Source organism: Lates calcarifer, linkage group LG24, assembly GCF_001640805.2.
Source record: "Lates calcarifer isolate ASB-BC8 linkage group LG24, TLL_Latcal_v3, whole genome shotgun sequence".
NCBI lineage: Eukaryota > Metazoa > Chordata > Actinopteri > Centropomidae > Lates > Lates calcarifer.
The window spans coordinates 10,039,909-10,067,719 of NC_066856.1; the positions used below are offsets into that span (position 1 = coordinate 10,039,909).

General features: G+C 40.5%; 1 protein-coding gene across 4 annotated transcripts in view; it reads right to left on the minus strand.

Annotated features, from left to right (window-relative positions):
- The window catches only part of neto1l (neuropilin (NRP) and tolloid (TLL)-like 1, like), a 67,682-nt gene that overhangs the window by 12,941 nt on the left and 26,930 nt on the right, over positions 1-27,811 (minus strand). For all 4 annotated transcript variants that reach the window (XM_051066588.1, XM_018674020.2, XM_018674024.2 and 1 more), the window contains exons 5-8: positions 10,485-10,526; positions 10,092-10,219; positions 2,548-2,630; positions 1,412-1,557 (exon numbers count right to left, since the gene is read on the minus strand). In XM_051066588.1, coding sequence (XP_050922545.1) covers positions 1,412-1,557; positions 2,548-2,630; positions 10,092-10,219; positions 10,485-10,526 — 399 coding nt within the window. The remainder of the gene's footprint in view (positions 1-1,411; positions 1,558-2,547; positions 2,631-10,091; positions 10,220-10,484; positions 10,527-27,811) is intronic.

A 27,811-nucleotide genomic window follows, 5' to 3' on the forward strand; every position in this document is an offset into this window, starting at 1 on the left:
GAAAAGGTCTCACAAAAGGGACACTGACTTCACAACACAAACAACTCAGCTGCTCACACCTATTCCAAAGAAGCTAGCTACTAAACTATTTTATCTTATCACTACAACACACACATACAACCAATATAGACATATTGTAGATATAAAAGGCACACCAACTGATTGTCCTTCAGGGTTAGATGGTTTCTTATTGTTGTGGTTGTACTATATGACATTCAATAAATCCAATCAACCATGCTGTATGGTGGAAAAGCAAATTCAACTCCCTTTTAAACAACCATTCTACGTACATTCCTTTATCTTAGATGCATTATTTCTCTCTTTCAATAACCATAATCCCAATATGACGCACTGTTGCATTAATAGAGCATTCTGAAAAGAAGCATCTGGCATGGAGTTTCCTTTTTCCATAACAAAAATAAAGACCAAAGCCCCTCTTTGAAATTTTACTGGAACTGTAAACATTATTTTTGGGGAATTGATTGAATAAATTTTACATAATTCTAGTATTTGAATGATTCTATAATTATTTTTTTAGCAGCCGGTTATTGTTTTCATTTTTTATCTCAGTCTGTTTGCTTTGAGAGAGATTCCTCCTCAAGCCTCAAAAATGCAACACTCAACAGTGCGGTATGAGTTTGTGTGTTTAACTATGTGCTTGTATCTGTGGCATTAAAAGGCCTTGAATGACACTGACATACTGTGTGCTCATAAGCCTCAGACCCTCTTCATTCACCTCACTAGTACAAAGACTGCCCTCTGTAACCCCTGTCAAACTACAGGCTCCCTCACTGAAAAGCCAGCGAATGAGAGAGAAGGAAGCTCTCTCTCTGTGTGTGTGTGTGTGAATTTTAATCTCTTCCAGGTGTTTGGCTCAAAGAAAATGGGTAGATGCAAACATACTGTAGCTCTCCCTGGTATTTCTCTGTCTCAGGCTCTGTCGCTCTCTTTCAATCTCTCTTTATCTTGGTCTCTTTACCTTTTTACAATAAGGGAATTAACTGGTGCAGATGAACCACCTGTGGTAGCTGTGCAGAGTTGAGCTAAAATCCACCAATAATATCACCCAAAGGCAATATTCCTTGTAATGGAAATCATGTTCCTTGGTTTCCTGCTTGGTGCTGTTTAAATGGTCATAAAACTAAATGGAAACCTCTGACAGCACCTTTCCAATGAATGGCATCTGATATAACTCACCATAAACGTGGTCACTGTGCCTCCATCTTACTTTAATGGCTACTACTAAAATAAAACCGGGACTAGTCTAGTCCCGGTTTTATTTTATTTTGGCGTCAATGTCGCTGTCATGGAGTGGTGGTCTGATTAATAACGTTTCTCTCATTAGGTGAGTCATGTTGCATCACTGTAAACAACAGCCTGTGAGTGAGAGGAGGTATTAGTAGCATCTTACGTTCTTGGTAGGTTGTGAAAAGGATGCGGAAGCGGCTTTTGCGACTGGCCTCGTCCGCCCACATGCGGATGACACCCAGCGTGGAAACCAGCATGATGTCGTTGGCCACCGTGGAGCAGAACTTGCTCTTCAGGTCTTCCACCGAACTGAAGCAAGACAGGATGAGATAAGATTGCAGTTTATTATCAAGTAGCACAGGCAATTTGCTATGCATCTCAATAATCAACATTATTTAACAGAAATTCAAAGCTGCCATGGCTGCTTAGAACGTATTAGTCCCATTATCCTGTGATTATCTCAAGATAACAAATCAGATTGTTCGGGAGCTCATATTTGTCGTTAATGATTCCATTGTATCCTTATCTGAACATATCAGATACTGTCATCATTTTTATATATGAGTCTCTTGAGATAAAAAATTATTGTTTTTCAAGTAGTTGCCTATGAAGTTGTATTCTGCCTATTCTATTAAAGAGACAGTTTGGGAAATACCCTTGTTTGCTTTCTTGTTGAGCATTACATGAAAAGATGGATACCACTCTCTTATTTGCAATACCAGCTCTTTAGCTTAGCTTAGCATAAAGACTGGAAACAGAAAGAAACAGCTAGCCTGCTTTATCAAAAGGTAATGCAATTCACCTACCAATGCCTCTAAATCTCATTACTTAACACATGTTACTTTTTTTTATTAGCACAAAAAGTGTAAAAGTGACAAGCTGTTGTATTTCTTGAGTATTTCTTGGCCGGGTGCAGTGACTGTCTGAGAGCTTTGCACACTGACAACAAAACTCCCTGTTTGCTTTCTGTCTTTGTGCTAGGCTAAGCTACCCAGCTGCTGGCTGTAGCTGCATATCTCCTGTACAAATGTCAGGGTGGTATCGATCTAACACACCTAACATGGACATACTATGTCAAAGGACTGTATCTTATCAAAGGCATTAATTTATTGCCTTGACATGATTAAATATTTAAGTCTTGTTCACATGAAAAGCATACAATGTAATTTGTTATCTCAAGATAAAGAGACAATTAAGCCATGATTATGAGATAGGGGGCCTAAAAAAATTAATTATGGCGGCTTTGAGCTTCTGTATGATATATTAAAATGAGAGATTCAACATGTCAGAAAGTCACACCTGCCACCATCATACACTGCCACAAAGTTGCGCTTGCATTCATTGGAATTGGCCATCTCATAGTCAAGAAAACGCAGGTAGATCTGTCCAGTGCAAGGAGGTGGAGTGGAGGGAAGATATGAAGAGAAAAAGAAGAGATTAAGTGAGGAAAATTAAAGGACGCTACAACATTTGGACATGACTTTGGAAAGAGGTGAATAAAAACAGAGGAAAGAGATTTCAGCTCTTTCCTATTATTGCCTGTGCATCTTACTCATTATCCCAGTGCCTGATATAGCAGTCCTGTAATGAAATAAGACTGACAGACTGCAGCTTGTGCAAAGTCATTACATATGCATATCAAATGAGGACTCAGAGACAGACAGAGTCTATTAGCTTTAGACTCATTATCCAAATCTGTTGAGATAAAACATTACACAAAAACCTACACCCTTGTTAAACTTTAAGGAGACCTTGGACATTTTGCCACAAGCTTTGGATGTTCAAAAAAAGAAAATGTCATCCACTTACAGTTCATTTCACACAGAGACTATTTCTTTGAAATTCAAATAACTTTTAGCTCAACTGGCTCCAAACATATACAGTATATAACAAAGACTTTTAAACCATGACAGATGTGTCCACTATATGGACTATCTTATTATCCTAACAATCCCTTGTTGAGTGAAATATCCACCTTGCTATCCACCTTGACTCTTCACAACAGCTTCCTGATTGCCTCCGCATCATTGTCTGTCAGTCATTCATCAGGGCGAGATCACCCAATCACAGCTATGGTTCTGGTCGGCTGCGCACAGCACTTGCCATCATTACGGTTAATGAGTGGACCACTCCCGAACTGTGACAGGGGAATGTGATGCTTTAAATGCCCAAAGACGAAAGCCGCAGATGGAGCAGGATAATGGACCATGGAATGTCAACTCGGCTTCAACAACATGACAAGTGAAATGGATCGAAGGTCGAAAACAAGCTAGCCAATTTCCCTGAGGTCTGATACTGGTGTCAATAATCTTCCATCTAATAAAAATTTGTCATATTCTGCCACTTTGTTGGCTAAATTGGCTTTGTCACAAGAATCAGGGCAGTTTTTGTCTTGCTGTGATAGTGGAATGAAATACTGCTCAATGTCACTACTGGCTTCACAATGCAAAGATGGATGTATCTATGCATATACTACGCGGGGGGAGCATCTGCCTTTTCTAAACTTAATTTGTCCCACAGAATATATGGCCTTGTATTGATATAAATGTCTTAATCCCTGCAGGCTGGAGGATGGAAGAGGCTTTGAAGACATTTTTTACCAGGCATCATTTGGGAGTGCTGTTGTAGTCTCTTGAGTATTGCATGGGTTTCCAGTACAGTGCCTTGAAATGTGAAAGCTTGAGATGGTAGATATCTAAGTGTCCATAATTTATTTATTAATTTTTTGTCAGTAGGGTGAAAAAAAAAAAAAAAAAAAAAAATATAATATAAAAAATAATAATATATAATATATATATATATATATATAGTCAAATCACTTTGACTATATATAATATATATACTATATATACTATAGTCAAATCACTTTGACTAAGTGGGTGGATAGCTGTTTAAAAATGGCTCTATTCCATGTGGCACATTGCCAAATAAGTCAGACTTAATGTGTAATTGTTAAGGTTATAGTCAAGGTTAAGGTTATGGTTACGTGCTCTCGGCCAAATTTGTCTCCATTTGTTTTAGAGTTCAAGAGGCAAATAATTGGAAAAAGTACCAATAAGCATGTTAATTAGGACATTTGGCCCAGTCATTCCATCGTCAGCTAGTAGCAGCCAAATTAGACATGCAGTTTTCTACACACAGCACAAAGAATGCATTAAATGCAGCAGTCTGTAACCAATAAAAGTTAATTCAATCAGGGGAGACTAATTACAAACACAAAACATTGTTGATAAAGTGCACATTAAGTTTTTTTGAATAGACTTCATTTAGTGCTGATTGCTGATTAAAGCAATGAACTTAGCATCATTAAAGAGCATAATCCCCCATTTTGACTATCATAACTGATTCTAGATGGAGTCATGAAGGGAGGTGGTGGCTGAATTTCTGCTGTGCATCCTCAGATGGATGGCTTGCCATGAACTTTTGTACAGACATTCATGGCCCCCTGAGTAGGGATCATATTGACCGGTTTTGAATCTTCTGCCACTAGTAGGTCAGAGAATGTTCACTTATCCTGTCCCAACATCTACTGGATGAATTGGCACAACATTTTTGTACATTCATGGATCTGAGACAATTAACACTTTATGAGTCCCCTGACTCATCTAGTAGCATCATCAGTTCAACACTTTAATTTCTCCAGTACACTGGTTAATGGGAAAACTAATGACAATGCTATGAATGCTATGCTTTGTGTTTTGTCCTTAGTACCAAATGTTAGCATGCTAATAAGCTAAATTAAGCACTAAGGCCTGGAACACACTGCCTGTGTGGTGGTTGTGGAAGATCCTCTTATTCATTTTGGCATCCATTTTAATGGGTTAGAGTGGCCACACAGCTCGTGTGAGACACACCTTATCTGCTATCTGTTGATAATCATATTGACATCATACCAGCAACATTACATAAAAGTTCACTGTCACTGAAGGTGAGGGGCAGTGGTATTCTGGTGTGCTTCGTCTCTCTCTCTCTTTCTCTGTGTGCCTCTTGCTTTCTTGTCCCCTGAACACAGATAAATTGAATTTATAATAGAATGAAATCAAACACTATATTATTGATGGCCACTGTCAAAGGCAAACTAAAAGTAGAAAGCTAGGGCTGGCAGCAGACATGCTACTGGTGTGGACAAACACACACACACATGCGAGCCATAGCAGTTAGGTGAGTTAGCTGTCACCCACACACAAAGCATACAGTGTGTAGTGATGAACATAGTGAGAATTATACCTGCTTAACAACAACATGGGCTGACATTGTGAGTGTGTTAGCATGCTGATGCTTTGAGCTAAATGCTAACACACACTAGCATTTAGCTCAAAGCACTACAGTGCCTAAATGCAACCTTACATAGCCGTAGAACTGTACTTGAAACATTTAACTCAATGCACTGGTGAATCACTTGTTTATTTTCAGGCCATACATGGTCTGTATGACTAAACATAAGGTCTTTGTCAGCTTTTCACAACTTAAATGAGAGTAGCATTAACATCAAAGATGAGTGCAGCTGTTCCTGACTTCTGATGCAGTTTCACAAGAAGGTAGTAGGTAATAATTATTCTCAAAGTAGATGAGAATAATTAGGACTCTCATATTAATGCCCCTAGGTGTTGCTGTATCCCTTATGCTACAGCTACAGCTCATGGGTTTGTTCTCACATGAGGACAGTTTCCAAGTTTCCTGGATGTTTTTAGGTAGAATAGGGGTTGTGGTGCAGTAGGATCCACAGGACAGATGTTTTTGATGTACTGATGCAAAATAAACCAATCCAGCAAAGCTGACTAAATCTATTTACTGGATGTACACTTAAGACACCATAGATGTACTAAAAATCCAACTACTCTTGCCCCACTGCCAGTGTGAACTGTAAAATCTCAAACACTAGTGCAGGACAGTGGCTTCTGGACATGGCCTAAAGTGCTGATAGGTGCTATCAGCACTTTAAGCATTTTCAATTATTGCTACATTGGCGGAGTGGGTTAACCCAGTGATAAAAGGAAAAAGACATTACACCATGCTGCAACATGCACCATTTATGATGCAAAAGATGGAAAATGTATTGTTTTTATTACATGAAATGGTGTAAATGGTTTCACAGACGTCAATTGTTTCCATTCCGTGGATGGATTTGTGCATCCTGCTGAGTTTAAACATGAAAACGAATAATTGTGATTTATCATGCCTGTGATATCTTGGTTCAACTTTTACATTCACTAAAGTTATGTCTGACAGATGCCAGTTACTGGATTTGACTGGAAAGTCAATGATGAAGCCCTCACTGTACATAAGAGAGACCAACAAATACACAAATAAAAGCTATTTGAGGTTGTTTTTTGGGGCTTCTGTTGCTGAACTCTTCTAACTGACCAATGATGAAGAAAAATCAGAGTGCAGATGGCATCACAAAGCCAAATGATGGCAATGGATCAGATAGATACAATCACCAATTTGTAAGGCGAGAGATTGGCTGCAGCAGGAAAACAGGCTACCTCTTCATTGATTCTGCAGCGCCCAATAATGGCGCAGAATCCATCACTGACTGGGAAGAATATGTTCGCACTGCTTTTTAAAAGGCGCCTGTAACGGTGTTTGTACTGTTCATTACAGTCAGAATGAATGTCCATATTTTGGCCATTATCGTCATGAAAAGAAACAGACGGTGTCAGACACTGCAGGCAGGTGTGGGGGGAAAAAATCTGTAAAACAGACAGGACACAAATGATGCCTGTGGAAAACGCATTAACTTTTACGGGTCAAAATAAGGCAAGTAAAAATACTCCTCTACAACTAACAACTGTCAGCTGAATCTGGACAGCTGTCTAAACAAACACACCAACAGGAAGAAATGTAATGAGAGAAACAGACTGCAGTTGAGGAGAGTTGTTATTTTGACAAACTTAGTATCCAATTAGGTTTTTACATTACACACACATATTAAAAAGGTGACATTGTGCTGTTCAGGATTGCTACTGACTACATCCCGGTTTCTTTTTTACATTAATTTGGTTTGTCAAGGAAGTTTCTGAGAAATTGATTTATAACAAAAGCTGTAATTAAAATGACACATGGCAATGTAAAGCAATCACATTATGGCATTAAAGCTGGTGCAGTGCTGTCACTTCTGGCAACAACACATGGTCATTATTGCTTACTTGCAGGTATATCTTTCAGTCAGTCTCTCCCCTTTATCCTCAACCTATACGCCATCCCTCCCTCTGCCATCTGCCTCTTCACCTCCATCCCTATACATTTAGATCTTCGATGAAATGCATTATTAAGTATATCTTTCACATTTTTCCTCCTCCTCTGTCCCCCCTCAACCCCTCCCACTCCTCCTCTCTCTCTCTCTCTCTGGAGCACTCCGGTGCAGTCTAATTAGAGCCTCCGGTATAGGATGTCATTATCTCTGCTGTTTCTGGCACACTGGGTACAGTGCAGTACTGTATCAGCATAGGGAAATGAAAGCCCTGCCCTGCATGCAGCGCAACCTCATGCATGCACACACACACAGCGATAGATGGGGGTGGAGGGGGGGGTGGCATCTTCTGCATCTCCTTAACTGCGGTAGCATGTGAGCACAAATGTGTGTGTTTTAGACAGAGATGAAGTGAGAAACCAAAGGAGACAAAAGGAGATACTGTAAGTTTTATATATTTTATGTGTAACTGAGCGCGAGCAGCAGCGACGGAGGTGAGAGCTTCAGGACTGTGTGATAGATCTGTGCTAAAAATTTTATTTGCTGCCTTGTCCATCAGTGCCAATGACTGTCAGCCTCTGGCCCCTGATTCGCCTTGTGAGACGCCCCTGCAGGGCGAAATATGACACAGATTCCGACCAGGTAAAATACATCATACTGCCAGGCTCTCTAACTCTGTCGCCTCAGCTTCATGCACACGGATGCATGCATGTGATGCACACAGAACTGACTTATGGCCCTCTTTGGTAGCCATGATGTACTTGGTGACTTATGCAATCCACTTAGAGGGACTGAGGAATCAATGCTACTTTTTTTTTTGAATGAACATGTAACCTGGGCCAGGTCCTCTCAGGTGCTTTGTTTTCAATGTTACACTTATTGTGTAGCTCCACACAACTGCTAATGATGAAGAGAATAGCTCTAGGTTGGGTGACGCAGGCGTATAGTTCCTGTGGCCTTGGGGCTTAAAGTAGCTGAATTTGAAGGACATTTCTGAAAGGAAATGAGTGCATTAGCTAGAAAATATGCAACCCAAAGAATATGCCAGATAAGAGCAACTGCTGTGGCCATAAATCACAGTCACACAAATATTATCAGCCAGTCATATCGTAAACCAGTGTGTGTGTGTGTGTGTGTGTACAGTACAAGCGCCTGCAGCACAGAATGAAAAATCTGTGTGAAAAAGCACTATGAAGCAAATAAAAGTTTTCATCAGGGATGGAACACAGCCTAATATGCATGACTGTATGATTAAAAAAAACAGGAAAGGATCACATCTTGTAATATTAACAGGCACTGAGTGAGTCAAACAAATAGTAACACGGTTAAGCTGACATTGCAGCTGCCTAATCTCACTCCTGGGAGTAATGGTAGAGCGCACTCACTTTGACAAATAAGTTCTACTAATCAAAACTTATACATTAAGTCACTATTTCATACTGACTTCATTCTTTGCAGTAACATATGGCAGTCTTATGGTTAGAGGAGGGTTCTCTGGTCTGAATTTAGATACATTTACATTTACATTTATCTCACCATTTAAAATTACAGTATCATAAATGTGACCAAGCCTTTTAAATCTTCAAATTGCCGCCTGATAATACTTCCTGTTCTTGAAACAATTGCTCTAACCATAAAAGTCAAAGTAAAAATGTGGTCTTATTTTGTTAAATTAAATGCACCCAGAGGAGGGCCAACACTATTTCAGTGGTGGATTTACTGCAGTCACAGACTGGACTGTGTATGTGCGTATATGATCAGGCTGTATAGACTCATATGAGAAGTTATAGCATTTATAAAATGTGGCCTTTTCCTGCACTGCTGCTCTACCCTTGGGAAACTTTTAATCCCATAGCATTAATGTAGCATGGGTACCTCTGGTAGATAAGGAGGCATGTCTAGTGTGTATTAGATGTAGGAAAGGTGTGTGTGCGTATATATGTGTATGCATGCCTGTATTTGTGTATGCATGCAGGGCAGCCTGGAAAACACTGGCAGAGAAAACAAATATAGGCTGTTGCAGGCCTTAGGGTCAAACTGCATGGCAACACTATTTCATCAGCCGTAACGCTCCCTCCCTCTCTCTGTCTGTCCGGTCTCCCCTCACTCCCCTCCTCTCCTTCTCCCTCTATCTCTCTCTCGTTCTCCTGCCATCCCTCGATTCCTCTTGGCAATGGCTTGCTGATTAAAAAAATGGGCCTGACCCCAAGTAAACCCTTCTGCCTATCTGTCTGACCCTAGCAGGGGAACAAGTCCCCCCGCAGCCACGAACACTCACATTGCGATACTGCTGACAGCTGCAGACAAACCCACATGCAATATCAAAGCTTCCTGATGCAACCACTGATCTTGCTGCATGTGCAGATGGATGCTGAATGGAGACAGCAAATTAATAAGAAAAAATACTCAACATTTCAATAGAAGCTGAAGGTAAAAATTTCACAATCAATAGTGAGGAAGATATACAATATAACAGTCTCGCAGCACCTATTTTTCTTGTTGATTTGTTGTCTGACGTAACTTTGCTCTGCTGTCATCAATCCAGCTGATGGGAATACAATTTCATTTCCATTTTATTTTATGTGACATTTCAGAATTTGGCTTTAAATCTAATTCACAGTTGGATGCGAGCGTAGGTTGTGTCACTAACCTTGGAGCGCGGTGGAGCGCGGATGTACCATTTACAGTCGACGGCCTCGCCGGCGCCAGCCTTCCCGTCTCTGGTGATCTGATGGGACTCAACGATACCTTCTGGACCAACCATGTCATACTGACAGGCTGAAACACACACAGATGCATAAACACATACAGACATGCACACATGTATGCATGTGTGGTTTGAGCAAACACGCAGTGGCTCACAAATATGACACACGTGCATACATTACACAACTAATGGAAAAAATATAACTGGCGGAAACACAGTGTAGGCGTTAGTGAGATAAAGAGAGTGCTGAGAAAGAGAGTGAGACAAAGACATTGAGATAGAAAGAGAGAAAGGAAGAAACACAGGCAGAAAGAGAGAGAGAAGGAGTATACCTACAGGGCAGAGGTGGGGGTACTCCCAAGTCTGCAAAGTCTGGATCTGAGGAGAGAGCAGAAGAGGGGGCATTCATTTTTAATACATGATTACAAAATCAAGGATCTTCACAGAGGCGAAAACAACAAGGTGTAACAATGTACTGAGCGACTTCCTGCCAAGAAAAACTACAAATAGCCACCATCCCTCCTAAATTATTTTGGGATCCTTAAATGCTTTGCTCCTCTCTCCTCTTTGTAGTCACTTAAATGAAAGCTGTTGGCATTTTAGCTGTCACACATATCATCTGTCACAAGTCAAAAACTTTTGCTCAAAGGCCATGGGCTCCTGAGAGTGTGGCTCCTCGTTTGAACCTGCACTTGTGATGCATTTTTGAAGACATCTTTGCAAAACACTTTTTCAAAATCTCACAAAGTGTAGTTTTTGTTTTTGTTTTTAACCCAAGAACTAAATCTGAATTCTTAATTAATATTTGTAAACAATGACGAGAATGAGTTCATCACAACATCCCCACACTTCTAAAATAATGTAAAAAGCCTCCATTAGAGTTGTACTGGTGAAAAATATGGAATCAACCAAACTTACTGACAATTAAGGCTCTGCAAGCAAAACTTAAAGGACCAAAGTCAGACCTCTACAGTATGCAGCAGATGTTCTCTTGGAGATTCATTTGACATGTTAATGAGTAAAATTTGCAGCTGTGTGTTAGAGCAACACTGACAGTAATTTGGTTTAATTAGGATTGGTAGATTGGGAAAAGTAGCTGTAAAAATCACTGGTATATGGATCAAATCCATGCAAACCTGTTGTTTTGCCTACATATTAATTATTCAGGCATGGGTCCTGACAATAAGGTCACTGTCATGTTACTACTACTACTACTTGCTGACTTACAGTACTGATGACACTGTAGGTCACAATAAGAACACAACAGGGATTATGTTTTTGGACTGTAACACTAAATGTGAGTAAGAACTCCTCTGAGCTCACCCACTAAGTTGAAGTCTTATCATTGCTCTATTTTGCAGTGTCAGAGCAAAACAGAGCTGAAGCTTAACAGAGATAAATGAAAGAGCAAAAACATTAAAAATGTCCTTAAGAAAGGCTTCAGAAATTTTTTGCAGACCGCTGGGGACTATGAATTTGATCCAAACTTTTCCACATTGAGAACAAAAAATACTCAAACAAAGCCAAGCTAAGGCCATACATTTTGTCAAGTGAATAAGATAAGGGGGAGCGGAAGTTTTGAAAGTCAGCTTGAAGCGAAAAAGGTTTTTTAAACAGTTTTTCTGTATAATGTTGCAATAAATTACATCAACAAGCCCGGCCTCGCTGAGGTGTGTTACCTCCTCTTGCTGGTGCAACATCACAGTCTCGTCTCTTATTCCCAAAGATTCAATATCAGTCCTCAGATGACTTCACACCAGACAGAAACTGACTCTTGAACAGTCTGCGCTGTTCTTTCACGTCATCATTTCGGTACATGTGCTGTGCAAGGACATACTGTGTGTGTGTGTGTGTGTGGTGTGTGTGTGTGTGTTGTGTGTGTGTGTGTTTTGCCTACCAAACTCAAGCTGGATTTTATATCACTTCTACAAAGACAAGGAAAAGGATTTCATTGTTAGGAGCATTCCCGTCACTTATGAAAAAGTTACTGCAAATAAGTCACACTTCTTAATATGATAAAGGAAAAAAAAGAAAAGAAAACCATTGAAGCAGTAAAAGGATTATTGTCCTAAGACTTTTTCAGCTAATGTTCCACAATAATGGCACCACATGTCACCTTATCGCCATGCTATGACATACAGCACTGACTTTGAAAAAGAAAATATAAAAAATTCTCCACAGCATTAAATACATTCCCACTGATTCCTTTTTATTCCATAGTGACAGAGCAGTTGTGCTTTCAAAGATATGCCGTTAGCTGAGAGCTCCAGGCTGCATTCATTTGAGGACAGACCCTGCGGAAATAGGAAACACAAAAAAGGTTTCACATTAAATCTGAGCCCAGATTGAGACATTGGCGACCACTGACTGAGCTCAGTGTGGAAAATGAGCTCTGATTGCACAGCGTGAACACCTTGCCTAAATGTCACACTTTTTTTTTGTCTGTATGTATGCCCTAATTTTTCTGTCTAGACATGAATCAGAACTTCACTGTGTGGACATGAGGAGCAAGTTCTATATACCTGGCAAGGCTGTACACCTGGGGACAGAACACCAGGTGAAAAAAAAGGTGAATGAAATGGTGGGTGAGGGAGGATGAGCATTTACTGTGTTTGATGATGACATTTGCTGGATAAAACCTATAATCAAAGGAGAGAGATTCTCGGCCCGATTTCAGCGGTGGTCTGGTGGGGATTCAGAGGAGATGAACCTCCCCTTATGGTGAAAAGAAGAAGACAACGTTGAATACCTGTGACAAATCCAGCAAGGCCGCAAAAAACCCTCTCTCCTTGGTGCTTTCAATACCAACCGGGACATAGTAAAACATTCATGTGAACACAAAAGCAGTCAGGAGAGGTGCTTAGTGTCTCCTCAAGAGCTTCTCCTGAGGCTTTTGCTACATTTCCCTCTGGATTAATTGTTGCTTTCAGCTAAAGCTCAAGTGATTCGATCAAAAGTACAAGTGGCTCCTCTGGCCTTGGACAGCTAAGTGGTAGTGAAAACATTTTTCTTTTTTTTTTGTCTTTTGGGGAAGATAATTCTTGGTTTGTACAGTTGAAAGTAATCCACCCACACAACCTCTCTACATCTAGAGGGGTGGTAAGTTGCATTTTCTTTCTTTCAAGAGCAAAACACAGGCATTTACTGTAATTCCTCCTCTATTAGTTCCCACAGAAGGGAATCAAAGCTGTCAAGCCTCTTTCTTTATTCAGACAAATGCACAGACTGTATTGATTTCACTCACTCAAATATGACTCATTGCGTTGGATACATGTGACTGTATATTTCAGCAAGAAAACACATAATCCACCACTGTTATAACCGTTGTATGACTGCAACTAACAATTATTTTCATTATTGTGTCATCAGTTGATTATTTTTCCATTAATGAATAAATGTCTTGATCTATAAAGTGTAAAGAAATTGTATAAAAGAGCAAATGATTGTTTCTTGAAACCTGGCGATTTGTACAGGGTGTACCCTGCCTCTCGCCCAATGACAGCTGGGATAAGCTCCAGCCCCTCCGTGACCCTTAACGGATAAGCAATATAGATAATGGATGGATGGATGGATGTTTCCTGAGACTCAAACTAATGGTGAAAAAAAAGACATTAACAAGAAAACAAAGGATTATCTGTCTGGCCAAGAAATAGTCAGTGCTTAACTGCCACATAGCCACAACTTGTTTTTATGCAGATGAAACATTATTATTTTTTGAGTGTGAAAGGTGCTGTTGATTTTCTTTTTAAACCTTTATAGCCAAGCTAGCTGTTTCCTCCTGTTCCCAGTCTTTATGCTAAGTTAAACTACCTGTTTTTGACTCCAGCTTCACATCTAACATACAGATATGACAGTGGTATCAAACTTCTCATTTAACTTCTGACAAGAAAGTTAGTCAGTGTACAGTATTTCCCAAAATGTCAAACTATTCATTGAAGCACATATGTTTGTACCATGTACAAAAGCCTCCATCCTCTTTATCCTTGCCTATCCATGTTGCCTTCCACAGGATGTTTAGGTGTGCGTAGCGAGAAGGTCGGCGGTTGGGGAAGCAGACAGGCACGAAGGATGAGAAAATCAAAGTGGAAGTCACTTAATGAAACAGTGACCTTCGGGTCATCAGCGCCGGTTGCACCAGAGATTTATTATTGGGCTTTGGCATCACTTAACCCTCCACAATCACAAGGCCAAGCAACCTCAGAGGAATAGATGCATGTATCTACAGAGGGATGCACACACACAGGCACCTTGTGATAAAGGCTATTCTTAACATGGCAACAAAGGTCCCGCCAAGAGGCTGCTGTGACTGTAAATGCCTCTGGTGCGACCCTTGACCTTTTTTAGACTCTGGCTCCTGAATTTCAATCAGGTCGGTTCCATCCCTGTCACCATCAATCACCTCCTATCCTTCTCTGCCCTCCTTGATTAATCGATTCAATCAATTACATGGATTGATACAATGATTGATGAACTATATAAAATACAGACACTCTTTCCACAGCAGGTGATTTAACCCTGCTATTTATAAGCTGAATGCGTCAGTTCCGTTGTAATACTTGATCACAGGGTGAACGTAACCCCTCAAAAGCATCGCTGTATGTTGCATGAATAATAATAAATACCTAACACACACACAGTGAGCACAGATAGAAATTTCAACACAGCATACTGTGCAGTATGTTTCCTGTATTGCTACTGTATTCATACCTCAGATTCTCTATGGTGCCTGCTTTCTCCACTGCATTGTATAAATGCCTATGCTTGAGCTGAGGCTGAATTCAGAGCACATCCACACATGGCCACACCCTCTCCTCTCGTCATAAAGCTTTGCTAAGAGCGTAATCTTCTGGGGCTTACTGTATTTACCCTCCGCAACAGAGAAAATGCTCACTTTAAAGCTCGGTACACAGACTTTAAGTTGCCCTACAGCGCTGTTCATGCACATATTGAGCTACTTGAAGAGCAAAGCACTGTAAAAAAGAATATATATATATATATATATATAAAGGTATATACCTACTTCCACATCATCGTGGAAGTAGGCATATATCTGAATATGAAAGCATTGCCAGCAAAGACCAGCGAGATTTCACAGTGACAGAGCTGAATTTGGAGAAATTATGTGCAAAATGCCCCCCAGAAGCAAACACAAGCAGCTTGCAAATGCCAGCTCAAATTTGCTCATCACACTGCTTCAAAAACATGTTTATAATACTAGCAGCGCGGCAGTGGTAATTCAGTTTGGCTGACAGACACAAAAATGATCATTAAGAATTTGTTCAAGTAAAAAATTCTGAAACAAATGGTGAGGAGGTCCTGATTAGCCCTGTTAGCTGTGCAGTGGGAAATGTCCTTTATTGAGAAAGAATATGCACACACACAGAAATGAGCACACACGCAAATGAAACAGAGCATTGCACAACTGTCAGGAGATGCAAATTTCTAATAGCTGTACAATCCCATAAGTATTGTATTGCTCTTTGTAATACAGGCACAACACTATGTTTTATTAATGAGACACAATACATCTCATTTGCAATTGAACATTAGGCTCCATTGCTACATATCCCTTCAGTATTAGCTGCTGAGCCCAATGTATGTGAAACAGCATGTGAATGATGCTCATGGTTATCACTGTGTGGCAATATTCCAGGTACCAAAGGACAAAAAACATGAAGAGTGCACACACACACACACAGAAAAGCAGCCCACACGCAAAAACTCAATTTCCCAGTGGCCTCATTTCCTCTCAGCTGCTCAGCGGTGACATTTAAATAAGCATCTGATTAATAATCTCTGCTAAAGTGGTTGATCAAGCTAATGAATGGCTGCCATTAATCACACCAGGCACAGCTGTGGATGGAGTTCAGGAGACAGACAGAAGTAAAAAGGTAGAAAGAGAGACAGAGAAGGAAAAGGAAAGATTTTCCTCAGTTTGATTACTTCCAGCCCTTTCAATCACAGCAAAAGACCAATTTTGGCAGAGGTGATTGTCTCTGTCATGCTTTCACGTTGTTTCCTGTACTGAGTGTCTATCTGCAGTTTTCAATCAAGCAGTTAACCCAACTTTCAACTCCCAAAACAAACATACACATTACATTGTGGACTATTCAAAAACATTGCCTGAGCAAACAAAAGGCCATTGTGAAAACCCTCTTTGATCAAACGGTGCCATAAAGATTAGCCATATAGCTAATACCCACTCTACAGTGCTTTGTTGACCCCGCGGATGACAGCCCAACTATACAGATCGCTGGCTGTGAAAAGAGGAGGCCACAGGATCTGCCGAGGACTGATAGGATTCACCACACCCTGGGTGTCATGGCCAGTGAGCTGGGCCTGTGCCCTGAACGGCGATTAGTAGCGATGTGTACCCCAATGCCACACCACGAACAGTACCAGCTTCACACCAATGAGCCTGCTAAGAACTGCACTGAACTAGTCTGCAGGGGAAAAGAGAGAGAATAAAAGGGAATGTGCCTTGTGCTTATGGTGCAAAAAGTGACATGAATTTTTCTTTTATTTATCAAGGCAAGCTTAACTCAGTCTGCTTCACATTCATTCAGGCAACCTGCCCTTGACCTCTATTTATCGCAGAAGCCACCAAAACTAAACACACTGAATTCAAAGTATTGTCTCTGATGCAGTGAGGTGAACCTGTGACTGGGAAATCCTCAGTGGAAAAAAAAAGCTACTACGTAATCCCTATATTTCAAACATCAACAGTTCAAGTGCCCTTGAGCAAAGCACTTAACCCCAATACATTCTAGCTGAGGTGTTCAGTATCCAGAAATATCATTAAGAAAAAAAAAGAGAGATCATCTGTCAGGTCTGTCAGTGCTTGGAGGACGGGCTGTCACAGCATTTCAGAGGCATATAATTACAAGAACTGTGTGATCTCTGCCCTTGTGTGTGAACTAATGATTCATGTGATACATTATTGATCTCCATAAGGGAAGCAGCTATAGAAAAGCTCTTGAAGCAGATAGGGATACAGTGTCTTATTCAAGGACACCTCTGCAGGGCTAACGCATGATTCTCAGGGTCATCTGGTTCATTTCTCACCTGTACACCAGTGGTTCCCAACCTTTTTTGTCTAACATACCCCCACAGCCCATTCAGCTGAACTAAAGTAGTTTAGTCAGCTGAAATATTGAAATTCAGGAAGCTTTTTCAACTGATTATCCATTACTTTACCTATCTATTAAAAAAAATAGCAAAAATTTTGAACTGTTTATTATTGTTCAGCTATGTAACTGTTTCAGCTTCTCTGTTTGCTAGCCAGCTAGTTTTAACATACCTTCTGTTGCAACATGCTCAGGGGTTACATCTGACTGGATATATGGATTTTTTAAAAATTAAATAGTTGAACTACTGTACAACTGCTAAAGTATCACCTGGGGTACAAGTACCCCTTGCTGGCAATTACTGCTCTAAGCTACTGCAAATAGCATACAATATATTGTGGCCAATTATGAAAATACACTGACATGGTGTAATGTCTTTAATTGCGTGTTTTGTTCATTTGCTTTCTAAATTAGTTTAGATTTCATTGACTAAAATGTCACTCTTGTCTCCAGCCCATTGAGCATATTGGCGCTCAAAGAGAAAACATCTAATTTGTTAATTAATGTGTTCATTTGCCCATTCATGCATCTCTCTGTCTATAAATCCCCCTATATATATATATATTATGCTCCTGTATACCTAATACTTGCTAACACAGGAGCTTGGTTCATACTGCAGTAATAGTGCCACATTGAATAAAAGTGTGCATTAAGATTTTTTGCTTTGAGGAGACAGCAGGAAATCTGGTCACTGGGATGGAGTTTCACTTCATTTTGCACCTTTATTCACAGTGATGGATTTGAGAAATCTGTTTATGGGTTTGTGTCTGTGTGCACCCACAGCTGTGCGTGTATGTGTCTCTGTGTGTGTGCATGTCTGTGTATGTGAATGTGTGTTCTTCCATCTCTTCCATTGATCAAGCTGTTAACTGCTCTCCTTCTCTCCTCCTTCCTTCCTCCCAGAGTGCCCCTGGGAAACAATGACAAGGACACAAAGCTGGTACTGAAACAACGCTACTTCAGCACCTTGTGAACAATGTCCCCAGTCTTGTGCGTATAACGTATGAGCATTCATGGTTAAGCACTGGTATACTGCAGTGGTGTCTTGGTAGCAGGGTGTACTGTGGTACTTTTTATTACTTTACTGTTAGGTCTGTTTTGTCTACATTAACTAAAAACTGTCACTGTTTGGCAAGTTATATGAAAATTTTAATCAATTAATCATTCACGTTATTCATAGAAAGAGTAATTATATTACTAATTACTTGTCACTATGCTACAATTCCTCCAAACCCATACATCTTTTGTATTTAACAGCAGTAGAAATAGATAACGGGGCTTGGTGGTTTCACAGGCAGCTACTGGAGGGATTTACTAGACCATCCAGGAGCTGGTTTAGCCTTGGCAACTCACAGCTCACCACAAGTTCTAGCCTCAGAGGATTATACACCCTCCAACTCTACCCAACCTCCAAATGTCAAAGTAACTCAGTGGGAGCGTCACTGTAATGTAATAAGGGAATTTCAAATTGTAATCCTACAGATTACTTGTTACTGAACATGGTCATCACATTATTATAACATTTTAAGTAAGGTGTACTGCCCATCACTGTTAAAGCAAGATTATGTAACTTTAAAATGACAGCTTCAGAATCATCCTGATGGTACACTGACTTGTAATAGGGATACCAGAATGGTGCTGGGTATGATCTTCCACGAGAAGTGCATAAGTGAGGGAGAGTCAAATGGTCAAGCTGCTGGAATCAAGCCCAGCAAGTTCAAAAGTAAAGCTGAACTGCAGATCAGTTAAAAAGACTTGAAAGTCACTAAAAACTAGTGTTCATCTCCAATATCCAGCGAGGAAACTTCAGGAAATATCTAAACAGAGTTTGGCGTGTTTGTTACAGCAACGGTACATCCTGCTCCAGAAGCCAGGCATCATGAGGAATATACGGAATCTGACAGGCTTTGTTTTCTGTGCATGAAAAACGCTTAACTGTTCGTAGTTACCGTCATGGCTGCAGAGGCCCCTGTTGCTCAGCAAAGTTACATTTCGTTGCTATAACTGTAGCTGTTGAATAAATGCAGTGGAGTAAAAACTACAATATTTCCTTCAAGTGTGAAGTACTTTAGCAAATGGAAATGGAAATACTAAAGTTAAGTAAGTTCCTAAAAATGGTACTTATAGTACTTGACTGCCATGACTGGCATTTTGATAGATGAAAACTACATAATATACACAGTATACATTGCTTTGTTTTGTTTTGCTTGTGCTTTCAAATGTGTATCCGTGTGTGTGTGTGTGTGTGTGTGTGTGTGTGTGTGTGCCACTGTGCATGTATGGCAGATGTACCGAGGGCTCAGATGGGAACCCATTCCTGACGGAGCAGTTAGTTGTCCCTAGGCATCGCAGGTGTTTCTTTCTAAGTGACGCCCCAATGACAGACACATTCCATCCAAGTTCCATTTGGGCAACCATGCAATAAATCAACACAACATCACCACGCTGCCACTCATTACTGCGCAGAGCGTCTGAGAGGCAGAGAGAGATACAGTGATATAAAGGGGCAGAGCAAGGATAGTTCTGCTGATCTGCAAACAATGCCCCCCCACCAAAGGTAATTTGAGAGTCTGATTGCTTTCTTGAGATAGTGTTTCATTTCACTGTCATGGAATTATGAGAGGTAGCAGACTCCTGTTTCAATTTTCACTGCCACTCTGCATCTGTTGCAGAGGGCCCAGGGGGGAATCAATGGCTCACAGACTTTTCTAAGCCAACAACAGGCTACAATTTGACCCAGTGGGGTGATAAACTGCAGCCAAACACACTTCAGCTAGTAGCCAATACAAACAGAAGTGGATTTAAAGGAGGAATCCCAAACAAACTGCTTTTTGTGTTAGCGCAGTAACAGTTACGGTGTTAGGTTTATGGTTTAAGATTAGAAAAAAATGTGATTTCAAGGTGAAATTGTGCGCAGTATTAGCCTTTAAATAAACTCTGAATCAGTGTGAAGAGGAAAAATACAGCAGAGAACTGGAGCAAACATTCAAATATATGGCTGTGGAGAGAGATGGAGAGACTGACAGAAGCAGAGAGAGATTATAAGAGATTAAGAAACAGAAAGATTCAGATAGAGATTTTGGCTGCTGAGCACCATAGTTTCTTCCACTTTTCCATCACCAAAGTGATTGACAAATTGTTGAAAAGAAGGGTAATAGGATTTACAGCTACATTAAGAATATTACACCACCAGTGCTGCTGTGTAGCACAACAAGGGCTCTGAGGGGAACTGGTCATTAGACCAGAGGCAGAGCAAGCTATAAAACCTACATTTCTGGTAACAATCACAACTGTCAGCTGTGCTGGATACATTCCTAACATTCATGTTCCCTTCGAGAACATAATCCCTACAACACATGGACTGCTTCACATCTATTTCAAATATCTGTTTCTTGAAAACAAAGCTGGCAGCATGAAGTGCAGCTCACTGGTCCACAAGTGGAGCATTTACAGAAAGACACATTTGAGGAGTAATCAGAAAGAGATTTTCAACACTGTACACTTGAGAAAACAGCAGACTGACATTTTTGCATAATAAAGAATGCGATAATTTAATAGGCACTAGCTTTGGAGAATGGCTGTTAAAATCCTATTTTATGACTTTAAACAATGCATTACTAAGTGTTTTGCACCAGTATTCTACATTAATGATTGAGACCAGCAGCAGAATTCATTTTACCACACATGCTACTGAAATTTACAATCAGCTGTAACATTTAAATGAGAACACCACTGATAATAAACATCAAAGTCAGTCTACAAGTCAAGAGGAGTACTACACAGCCTGCGAAAAGAGTGATATAATGTCTCTGATGCCTCTGAAGGGAGCTTTGTCATGTCTAAGAAAAAGACCCCAGTGATGTCACCAGATTTACTTCATTTTGGAGTCTACTCAACTTTACTGGACAGCCTGCATACAAAATTACAAGGTGGGGTTAGAAGATGTGTAAATTGACCAGGCAGGGAAGAACTATGGAAAATATGCTCTTAAATTGCATCATGGGGACTGTAGGATTGGAGCTTTACCTACAATTAAGCCTAAAAGTCTCCACTGCATCATTTTTAAGTCCCCCAATTTTGCAATGCACTCTTAGCACTCTTTTACCCACCTGGACCATTTGCTTTATATGACACTACATCAAAATGGGGCTAACATCTTGTCTGTAGCTTGCAGCCTGGCAGGTGAACTAACAGCCCCTAGTTCTAAGAAGACACAGCAGCCTCAGAGTCACCTGAGTTCAAAAGTCCTATATGCTATAATATTAGTCCCACTTCTCCCTATAGCTTCCTCCCACCTGATTTGATGATACGCTTTGCCAAGACTTCTTAGGGACATTTTTCCCCTCGGCAACGTCTCTTATGGCTCACAACTAATAATCACCACGCTTTCCTCACACATGTCAGCAAGCTGCTGCTTTCTGTTGTCGCCAAGGAGATGCAGCTTGTTTTTACGCCCCAACACTGGCTTCTCTGACCACACAAACACTATGGGCAACCAGGGTCCAAGTGAGCATGTCATGGAGAAAGATGAAGTGAAGCTGCCGGACCCTGACATGCACAAACCCACAAGCTTCGATCTTCTGTCCTCTTTATTTTGACCCCCGACTGTTAGGATACACCAGGTGTTAAATTGGCTGAATCACAATGGAAATATTCAGTGTGCTGGGCTACCTGTGTTTGGGCTGACTGAGTCTCTTTCTCCACTGAGCCCAGAGGATAATCCATGCAGGGCTTGGTGTCTCTTCAACTAGCAACTGTATGGGGACACATAAGGCCTTTTTTGACCCTCTTGTTAATCCAATCCAGTGTTCAAATTTGATCAAACTGAGCTGGATTAATTTCCTCTTTTATGTACAGTATTTTTACATAATCCTTGCTTCCTAACCAGTAGAAGTAGGTTTGATCAGTTTGAATTGGATTCAGTTGGATTAATTTCCTCTCCACAAAATCATAACCTCATAATAAAAGTAATATACCGTACTCATTGTTCTAGGACGAAACCATGTGGCACTTGTCTCGCTCTCCGTCTTGCTCTCACCCTCCCTGACTCTCTTTACACAGCCTATTTCCAAAACACTGAAGCCTGCTAAATTTAGACAATCAATCGTGATTGTGCATTAAGTCCATAACAAGCAGAAACTATTTACATTAGTCAGCAAATTATTCTTGGAGAGTCTACTCGATGGAGTGACTGGCAGCGAACTGCCAAATCTGGCTTCATATTCACTGGAATGCTCATTTCATTGGATGCTATTTAGAGAAAGAGAGAATTCACTTTGCGTACATCAAAGATCATGTCAATGCTCCCAAAATGTCACATTAAGTATGAAATTGCATGAAATTGCCAGGTAGGTAATCACCCTGTGTGGTTAAACATAACGATGGCAAATATCCAGGCTGTGTGCTTTTCCCTGCTCCACAGCATATTTTCAAACCATGGCCATTACATCCAAATAAGTAAATGCAATCAACACAGGCAGAGGAGAGGGAGGGATGCTGGAGGAGGGAAGAGGGTGGTACTGTAGTCACATACTAATAGAAATTAAATTTCTATCTGCACACTGAAGACTGCATTTACACTTGCAACCTCAGGTTTTACTATTCCAAACAACTCCCAGCAGAGCAGACTAGAAGGTAATGGAGGGTGACCGCGGGGTTGGACTTCATTTTGCCAGCGATTTGGGAACAATGAAACAGCTGAAATGTCTGAACAGTAAATTGAAATGAGGCTTGCTTTAGAAATTCACACCCTTAAGTATTTCAGTAATTTGAACCCCCTTATTATTTGCATTTTATTCCTTTTTAAGGATAATAATGGTGTTGACAGGTTGACAAAAGAAAAAGAAGTCTGAGTGCAAGAAAAGGAGGGGAACTTTTCTTGTTTTCACCTTACTTTAAACATCCTGTGCCCCTGAAAGACGGCTCAGAGCAACAGCAAATGCTCAAGCATGCAACCATCACATCATAAATTCAGTTGAGATAAATACTGTATGTTCACTGAGAGCTGCTCCACAGACACACAACAGCTATCAGATGAGGAGGCCACTGCAAAGATCCCACATTTTACATGCTTTCTTAACTGTTGCTCTATCCTCAAGAGGACCTATTTGGAAAATCCAGGTGGTCCTTGAGGAAAAAAAACTGCAGAGAGGGATGTGTTCTATAGCAGGTACCACTCACTTAAAAAAAGGCTGACTAAAGCAGTTCCTACAAGGACTCACAGTGGAGCAGAGCAGGTCAGAATGTTTGAGTATCTGTCAGTTCCTCTGTCATAATGATCTAGGTCTAAAAGCTCAGCACTTCTGTACTTTTACAGTCATGGTTACTCTGCTTTTATCTACCTGAGACTGCAGTCTCACTTATTGATCGTAGTGGAAGCCAATAATCAGTGACACAGTAGTAAGATTTCAGCACAGTTCAAAGCCATCAATGCCCACATGCACAAGAGCATACAGTGTAGAGATACTACTGTGTCATGACAACTACAAACATTTGGGGTTTTATGCAATGAGCGAGTATTTCATTTGTTTTATAGCTTTGTAAGCTACAGAATGTGTAAAGGTAAATTAACATTTACCAGACGTGAGTAAGGTAGGTAGCAGATCTAGCTCCAAAGCCTAAAAGAATACTTTGACATTTTGGGAAAATTGCTGTTTCACATTCTTGCCTAGAGGTAGATGTAAAGATCAATACCATTCTCATACTGTATATGTCAAATAAATAAATCCAATAAACTACCGCCTGCAGCTGGCTATCTTAGCTTAGTGTAAAGGCTGGAAAGAGCTAGCCTAACAGCACCTCCTAAGCTCAAGGGTTTTTGTAATATATCATGTGTTTATTACTAAGCATTAGAGATGCTGTTAGTCGGATTTTATGACCTATAGACAAAGCTAGCTGCTTACTCTCATTTCTGGTCTTGTTTATGCTAAACTAAGTTAACCAGCTACTGTCTTCAGCTTTATATATTTACATGAGAGTGGTATTGATTTCCTCACCTAACTGTCAGCAAGAAAGCAATAAGCGTATTTCCTAAAATGTCGAACTGTTCCTTTAAATCAACACCCTCACAGTAGAGAAAGACTTAGGAGATTTATTCACAGCAACTAAACACAATGTTAAATCCCTCCACTTTCTCACACAGACACAAATAGGTCCACACACATAAATACACTTCCACTCTCTGCAGTGACACTTGATTAAGTCCCTGTTGGCACAGCAACAAATATCAGCATGCACATTGTGCTACTGATGAACTATCAGCTGAAAGCCACCCACACACCACTGTGTCCATCATTTATCCTCAAACACCAGTCTCATCATCATCGCACTACTGGGGGTAGGGATGCACTCACCAGATTTCATTACATCCTCATCCCAACACATGACTGATCACTGTCAGCACTGATGGATTTCACTCAAAGGTGGGTGAGATATGAGGTTGTTATGGTGTTGTGGTCAATCAAACTCTAGGTAACAGATCCTGGAGGGAGAGCAAATCCATGAAGGAACATGTATTTACCTATATGTGCCTACACAGTATGTGTGCATATGTTAGTACCCACATCCAATTATGTGGTTGCACGTGTGCATTCAAGATTTGCATGCATGCCTGGCTTTGAGTGCCCAGATGTTCCATTTTGTCGCACTGCGTTCTGTGATTGCTTTTTATGACTGCTCTGACATGCTCCCATATGGACACACCTTTAGTGACGGGCTCATCATTTCTGTTAGTGAAGGCCACTGAAATGTCTTCTAATGAGACTGGACTGCTGCCAGAGTCCACACTTTAGCCACTCTGTTCAGTGTTATCAGTCTGACATCTGAGCACATACAAAGCAAAGATGCCTCACTAGATTTTATCTTCTCAAGTAGTGAGAGATTGCTAGTGTTATGAAGAAAGTTCAAACTTTTTTAATGAGTAGTTATCAGCTACAATGCAGGGGTTTAAAGTCATCCGCAATAATCAAGGCTTTGATTCAAGCTTCTTTAGACGGTCTGTTCTGCACTCTGACCTCCATGTAGAAGAGGAAAAAGAACAAAAGACTAAAACGTTATTGGAATAAGCAAGTGAGCAATAAATCATAATATATACAACACTGATACCATTAGTCATGGATGTTCTTGGTTGGCCAGTACACCACCATGGTCCAGACTAATATATCTTAACAGCTGTTGGCAGCTAATTTGGTACAGATATTCATGGCAACCAGACGATGAAACTTGACAACTTGATTCTCTGACTTTTCCTGTAGCGCCACCATTAGTTTGATATTTGTGGCTTTGATTGAAATGTCTCTACAGCTATTGGATGGATATTCATGAAATCTTACAACACCTTCAGGATGAACTATTTTGTGAACCCATAACTTTACATTTACAGTAATCAAATGTTTTGTCCAATATTTTCCTTAAATACCTGCAAAACTGAAGACATAACCATCTGCTCTGCTAGCATGCAGATGTTAGCTTGCTAGTGCTCTAAACTAAGATGATGAACATGCTAACATTACTCCTGTTAGCATGCTGATGTTAGGACTGCGCTCAAAGCACTGTTATACAGTCTCAAAGAGCCACTAGCAAGGCTGTAGACTTTTGTCTTGCTTCTACATGGGAAGCAGTGTCAAGACATAAAGTAAAAAAGGTGGTCTAAAGGTTAGAGAAGCACAGTTGAGGGATGCTTGTTGAAATCTGAGAAAAGAAAGTGAATAACTAACACTCTCTTCACCTCACTGACTGCTTACAGTGAGGAGTTCCCAGGCAGGAAGAAAACTTTACAACTGAATATGTTACTGAAAAAGAAAAAACAAATCCTGAAGGTAGGACACCAGTGATAGCATTTGGTGAAATATTTACTATAAACTTTACTGTGACCATAGGAAACCAAGTATCCAGTGCTATTGAGCACTCCTTTAACTGATACCCTTAGTCGAAGCAGGAGCAGAACAGTCAAGCTGAATCCATAATCAGTCAACACCAAGGGATCAGTGTGGGACTGCCCTTGAGGGCTAATCTATATGTGTCCCTTGTGCTTAGGATGTCCATGAAATATAGCAGAGCTGGGTCTGGACTTGAGGGGCTTGAGAGTAAAGGGGAAAGGTCTAATGACTGAATTGTGGTGCTGCCTCTTTTGGACTTTATTCATATCCTGTTTCTTTTTTTCATTTATCCCCCCTTCAATATCTGTCTATTTTCAATCTCTATTGTAAGCCACTGCACTCAACCCCTCTGCACCCGACTGAAATATCCGCTTCTTGTATGGACAAGAGGGAAAAAAAACAGGGTATCAGTTCAGAAATCTTTTTGGGCAGCTATATTAAGATTGAAGAATTTTTACTGTAGCCTACACTGAGAAGGCAGTTTATAACAGGAAAATACATAATTATTTGAAACTGAAAAGGCTGTGTTTTTTGTTTTTATATGTTTTTGATTTCTTTAAAACCCCTATCAGCAACAAAACAGCACAGACTGCTTCTTTATCAGCCATACTTTGTAGCAAAGGTTTGGTTGATTTAAATCTGGAAAACAATGAAAAAGAAGATAATAATCCTTGCTAGATCCTCTCTATGGGCTCTGTGTACTTTTCGTTTTGATAGCTTTGCCCTCTATCAGATCCTGCAGTACACTTTTAATATTATCTTCCTAAAATATTTTAACAATAGTCTTCAGGGAGCTGCTGGCACACTTTGCATCCTAAAACCTAACTTCATAGTTCACTTGTCAAGGTGATAGTGTTGACAGGGCACCTACTTTTTTAAAACAAATTACGCTGAGAGGAGCTGTAAGCCTGACCTGAAGAGAGTTAGATAGTACAAATAGAGTGAAATCCCACACATCTATGTTGTTCTTGTATTAAATCAGCCCCTTTTGTGTTTATGCATATATACATATGTGAGTGTGAGGGAGGGAGAGCAAGAGAGAGATTGCAGCTGTCAACATGCCAACCTTTCCCTCTCCTGTCCTGTCAACCTCTGCCCACTTGTGCTTTCTATCCCATGGTGCAGAACAGAGAGGGGTCAGAAAAGCCTCTCTTTTCCCCCTTCATCTCTCTGGCTTTGCCCATCACACTGTGTGTCAAACAGTGTCAAACAGACAGTCATTGTACCGTTGTATGACACACTGTCGACACACACCCATCAAACTGAGTGCCCAACGCACACATGGTATTGGTTTCTGTTTAACATCCAAGCTCTATAGTGTGGAGTTCATGTGTTTGACATCAACAGTTTCAGCATAGGTTTCTGGGGCTGTGGTCTCTGTGCTCCACTGTCACTTTGAAGGTCTAAGGTCACCAGCCTTGGCCTTGTGAGAGCGACAGCAGCCCAGAATCAAAGATACCATACACAGACCCTGAGGTCTGCATCATTTCAACATGTCACACACATTTCTAACATCACTTTGCATCAGGGCCGTTGAGCGTTGTCCTGTTAGTAATGTGACATCTGTGTCAAGGCACCCGACTTGATGAGCAGCAGTGTCAGTGTGATATACAAGGTTGCAACGGCTGGTTTTCTAAATGTCACATTCACTCACACATCA